Source organism: Lepisosteus oculatus, chromosome 14 (assembly GCF_040954835.1).
Source record: "Lepisosteus oculatus isolate fLepOcu1 chromosome 14, fLepOcu1.hap2, whole genome shotgun sequence".
Taxonomy (NCBI): Eukaryota; Metazoa; Chordata; class Actinopteri; order Semionotiformes; family Lepisosteidae; genus Lepisosteus; species Lepisosteus oculatus.
Window position 1 is genome coordinate 37,060,156 of NC_090709.1, and position 5,625 is coordinate 37,065,780.

General features: G+C 52.7%; 1 protein-coding gene across 1 annotated transcript; it reads left to right on the forward strand.

The window, feature by feature from the left end:
* The first annotated feature begins 420 nt into the window (after positions 1–420).
* Positions 421–4,643, forward strand: LOC138242598 (trichohyalin-like). The gene is made up of 2 exons (XM_069198137.1): positions 421–2,401; positions 3,738–4,643. Exons 1-2 carry the CDS (start codon positions 421–423, stop codon positions 3,971–3,973), a joined length of 2,217 nt encoding a protein of 738 aa, XP_069054238.1. The 3' UTR covers positions 3,974–4,643.
* The last annotated feature ends 982 nt before the right edge of the window (positions 4,644–5,625 follow it).

The window sequence follows — 5,625 nt, forward strand, 5'->3', positions numbered from 1 at the left end:
GCGGATGAGACGTCAAACCGAGGTCCTGACTCTCTGTGGTCATTAACAATCCCAGGGTGTCTCTCGAGAAGAGTAGGGGTGTCACCCTGGTGTCCTGGCCAAATTACCCCCCTGGTCTTTACCCATCATGGCCTCCTAATAACCCCCCTCTCTGAACTGGCTTCATCCCTCTGCTCTCCTCCCCACTGAGAGCTGGTGTGTGGGGAGAGGACTGGAGCTTCATCCAGTTGGGGCTGCACACTGGTGGCTGTAGTGGGATCCCCATGACCTGCAAAGCGCTTTGAGTGGAGTGCCCAGAAAAGCACTATAGAAGTGTAAGCAATTATAATTATTATTATAATGACTTTTAAGTTACGTTTGTCAAGAAATGACTTGAGCAAATTGTACTCCTCTTACCTGTGGAGAGGTTGGTCTCCTCTCATGTCTCACCTCCCTGATGCTCCTGTCTCTCCTCCTGTTGCAGTGAGTGAAGTCGAACCCAGACTCCAGCCCCGCCCCTCTGAGCTGAGACTGGTGCTGCTGGGCAGGACTGGTTCTGGGAAGAGCTCAGCAGGAAACACCCTCCTGGGCAGCACACAGTTCCCCTCCCGGCCCAGCCTGTCCGCGGTCACCCAGACCTGCGAGAGACGCAGGGGGGAGGCTGCTGGGAGGCAGCTCTCCGTCATCGACACGGCAGACCTCCTGGACAGCAGGGGGCGCCAGAGGGACGTGTGTCTGGAGGTCCGGAGGTGCCTGCTGCTGTCCTCTCCAGGACCCCATGCTTTCCTGCTGGTGCTGCCGGCCAGACGTTTCACGGACGAGGAGAAGGGCGCCCTGCTGACCATGACCGAGGTGTTTGGGGAGGCTGTCCTGAATCACACTGTCGTCCTCTTCACCCACGGGGACAGTCTGGGACAGGAGACAGTGCAGCAGTACGTTGACACACAGGGGAGAGACCTGCAGCAGCTCTTAGAGAGCTGTGGGAACAGGTATCATGTTCTCAACAATATGGACACGGGCGACCGCACTCAGGTCACACAGCTGCTGGAGAAGATCGAGGACATGGTGGCAGGAAACAGTCTGGACTTCTTTGTGGACCAGGATGCAGAGGAGAGGCTGAGAGAAAGAGAGAACAGATACAGGGAGGAGGAGGAGGACAGGAAGGAGAGGGAGGAGCTGAGACGCAGGAGTGAGGAAGAGCAGAGGAGGAGAGCGGAGCAGCTGAAGGAGGAGCACGAGGCGCAGCAGAGGTGCCAGCTGGAGGAGCTGAGACGCAGGCAGGGAGAGGAGCAGCGCAGGCAGCTGGAGGCTCTCAGGAGAGAGCAGGAGGAGACACTGCGCAGGAAGGAGCAGGAGCTGCAGCTGCAGTACCAGGAGCAGAGGCAGAGGCTGGAGCAGGAGCAGTGTGAGAAGACGGAGGAGATCAAGCTCCGCTACAGGACGCAGCACCAGGAGCTCCTGCGCAGGTACGAGGAGGAGCAGCGCAGCAGAGCTGAGCAGATGGAGCTCAGATACCAGGAGCAGCACAGGAGGGTGCAGGAGACCATCCTGAAACTCACTGAGGAGCATCTGAGGAAGGTGGAGGAGACCAGGACCCAGTGTGCAGAGAGACTGAGGGAGAGGATGGAGGCCGTGAAGAGGGAGCTTGAAGAAGAGCAGGAGAGGAAGATAGAGGAGCTGAGGCAGCAGCACAGTGGCCAAGACCGCGGGGAGGCCCAGCAGAGGTGTGAAGCAGAGCTGTGGAGGAAGGTGGACGAGATCAAGCAGCTGTATGAAGAGAGACTGCAGGGGAGAGTTCAGGAGCTGGAGCAGCAGCAGCAGAGGGAGATGGAGGAGAAAAGGAAGGAGAAGGAGGAGGAGCAGAGGAAGAGAGAGGAGGAGCTGAAGAAGCAGCTGGAGGAGGATCGCAGGCAGAGGGAGCAGGAGCTGGAGCTGAGGAAGGCTGAGGAGCTCAGGAGAGTGGAGGAGCTGGAGCAGAGATACGCACAGGAGGAGCAGAGCAGACTGGCAGAGCTCAGACTCCACGAGGAAAGGATGAGAGAGCAGGGCAGGCAGGAGCTGCAGAGGCAGACGGAGGAGCTGAAACTGAGGCAGCAGCAGAGGGAGGCAGAGCTGAGGCAGGAACTGGAGGACGAGCAGAGGAGGAGGGCGGAGGAGCTGAGGCAGCAGTTGGAGAGGGAGCACCGTCAGAGAGAGCAGGAGCTGGAGGAGAGATACAGGGAGCAGCAGCGAGAGGCGCAGGAGGAGAGGAGCAGGACGGAGGAGCTGAGGAGGCAGTGGGAGGAAGGGCTGAGAGAGGAGTACGACAGGAGGCTGCAGAGAAAGGAGGCGGAGATCCAGGAGAGGTGGGAAGGGGAGCAGCAGAGGAGAGTGAAGGAGCTGCAGGAGTCCTCCCAGCCTCAGAGCCTGGAGCCGGGTCAGAGTAAGTACCCCAGCAGTGGTGGATGCCCAGTCAGGGTGGGGTAAGTTCTGCGGGGCAACTTCCAGAGAGACAGATCTGCTCACAAGGCTCCAGATCTTTCTCCTGACTCAGGAGTGAATCAGTTTAGTATTGGGACCATGAGGGGCAATATGTGCTTTTTGCCGAGTACTGTTGGAATTTGTTTTTGACACAAAAGAACAGAATATGATTGCATATAAAATATGAGTCTCTAGCACAGACGGCCAGCATTTCCACAGTTAAACGTTGTCAGACAAGACTTTCTGTGTTCAGTCCCCCCAGTTTCAGGTCAGCAGCAGTGAAGTGAATCAGAGTTACTTGGTCACACGTCTCTTACACGACTTTCAGTCTGCGACTCCTCGATGCCCCCAGACCCCAACAATGATCTCAACAGCCAGACCCAAACAGTCAAGACTGGAACCAAGGCTGCAGTCTGACAGCTCTCGTTTTCACAGTTAGTACAACAGAAACACCTGAGCAATTAGTCGCCTGTCAGCCATTTGCACGATTAACTCTGTTCACCTGACACTGGGGTTGAACACAACAGACGACACTGTTGTTACATGACTTATCGTGTCTAGAAAATCATTTCCACAGACAGATGCTGCAGTTCTGTGCTTTTGCTCAAATTTAACCCTTTGATCTGAAAATCACATTTCAATAGTACACATCAAAATAAATATCACATTTAATTTAATTTTGTACAAATCAAAAATGACTAATTTTACTTATAGCTGTGGTTCAGGTCCGGTCCTGTTAGACCAAGAGGACAGCTGGTCCAGAGGTTCAGGTCCGGTCCTGTTAGACCAGGAGGACAGCTGGTCCAGTCATGTTGGAGGACAGCAGGTGTGAGGATGCTGTACCAGGAGAACAGTGTTGAAGTTCTGTGATTTTACAGACATGATGTTCTTTCGTTAGAGGTTTTGCTGCAGCAGGTGTTGGTGTCAAACTTTACTGTGTTTCAGTCCCAACAATGGACTGCAGAGTCCCACTGTGAGCTGTTACAGAAGCCCCTGTCTATACGGAGGAGAAACACAACTTCTACAAAGAATGAGGAAGTTTATATCCTAACAAGTTTGGTGTTGTTCCTGAGTTGTACAGTTGTACATTTTAAGGACTGAGCACATGAAGGTCTGTTTTACCCAGAGTGGTGGGTGTCTTGTATAGACTGCTCTGCTGTACTGTTGAAATTTTATATCCTTCAGAAATCAGCTGGATAAAGAAATGAGATTCATCATCGTTGATCTCTAGCTTGTTTGATAGTGAGTAGTAAATGTGTCACTTGTGACCTCCCTTCCTGTCTCTCCTCCTGTTGCAGTGAGTGAAGGAGACCCTGCAGTCGAACCCAGACTCCAGCCCCGCCCCTCTGAGCTGAGACTGGTGTCGCTGGGAGCCGGACTGGGGGCAGCAATAGGGGCCCTAGCAGGAGCCCTGAGGGGCCCAACAGGAGCAGCAGCAGGAACAGTGATAGGAGCTGCAGTAGGAGCTCAGATAGGAGCTTTACTGGGAGGAGAAACCAGAGCAGCACAGACTCACACACAAGAGCGCACATAGCCCACAGATACACAAGAGCGCACACAGTAGTCACAACGTAGTCTCACACACAACCTGAAGGCACTCAAGAATACATAACCCTCAGACACATAGAGAACACACACAGCCCACAGACACACACAGCCCGCAGACACAATGAGCAGACACACAGCCTGCAGACACACAAGAGCGCACACAGCCCGCAGACGCACGAGAGCGCACACAGCCCGCAGACGCACGAGAGCGCACACAGCCCGCAGACGCACGAGAGCGCACACAGTAGTCACAACGTAGTCTCACACACAACCTGAAGGCACTCAAGAATACATAACCCTCAGACACATAGAGAACACACACAGCCCACAGACACAACGAGCAAACACACACAGCCCACAGACACAACGAGCAAACACACACAGCCCACAGACACAATGAGCAGACACACACAGCCCACAGACACAACCCTCAGACACACACAGCCCACAGACAGGAGAGAGAAACAGACAGGAGATCGAGGAGCTGAGAGAGAGCTGAAGACACTGAGACAGGAGCAGGAGAGGGAGAGGAGGAGCTCAGGCAGTGTTATCCGAGTGACAGAGAGACACAGAGACACTGCCGCAGGTCAGTCACTGATCCACACAGTCCTTCCCAGCGGGAGAGGAAGACCGGATACTTCCTGGACACAGAGTGAGGACTCTACACTGAAACACTGATCTCTTCCTCGTAAGAGATCCGACTCACTGAAAACCAGCCCTTAGTGTCCCATGTGAAGAAAAACTCATTTTAAATAATGTTCTATTTTGATCATGTTTGTATTTTGCTATTCTTTGTGTATATATATAAATGTCATGAATACTTTTTGGATATAATTCTGACATTGTATATTTGTATGTAACAGAATATATGTATATAATTGTAACAGTGGAACAGTGAGTTTGTATCCAGCTGTGGTCTGGCGGTGTCCCACCCGGTATAAGAGCACAGTGTCGCTGACCGGGACTCCGCGGTGGGAAAGTGGCCGGCCGATCGCTCGGACACACAGACCTTTCTGGAAGAGAAGCGCGTTTTCACCTCCTTCAGCCGGAGTGCAGCTGCAGAAACACACCGCTCGCTTGTGCAGAAGGACGTTGAAGCGCCGCTGGAAAACCGACGTGATGATGAAAGACGTCGCTTCATGACGGCGCCCAGACCCGCTGCCGGCTCGTCCGGCAACTGGGACTTTATATCTCGCAACGGCGACTTACAATCTCAGAATCACGACTTTATTTCTGGTCATTGGGACTTTATATCTCGCAACGGCGACTTACAATCTCAGAATCACGACTTTATTTCTGGTCATTGGGACTTTATATCTTGCAACGGCGACTTACAATCTCAGAATCGCGACTTTATTTCTGGTCATTGGGACTTTATATCTCGCAACGGCGACTTACAATCTCAGAATCACGACTTTATTTCTGGTCATTGGGGCTTTATATCTCGCAACGGCGACTTACAATCTCAGAATCACGACTTTATTTCTGGTCATTGGGACTTTATATCTCGCAACGGCGACTTACAATCTCAGAATCACGACTTTATTTCTGGTCATTGGGACTTTATATCTTGCAACGGCGACTTACAATCTCAGAATCGCGACTTTATTTCTGGTCATTGGGACTTTATATCTCGCA

Bases quoted from the DNA above. Each gene is read 5' to 3' on its own strand.
- LOC138242598 (XM_069198137.1), top strand. From the start codon at position 421: ATGTCTCACCTCCCTGATGCTCCTGTCTCTCCTCCTGTTGCAGTGAGT. The intron at 2,402-3,737 runs GTAAGTACCCCA...CTCCTGTTGCAG, and splicing joins GAGCCTGGAGCCGGGTCAGA to TGAGTGAAGGAGACCCTGCA.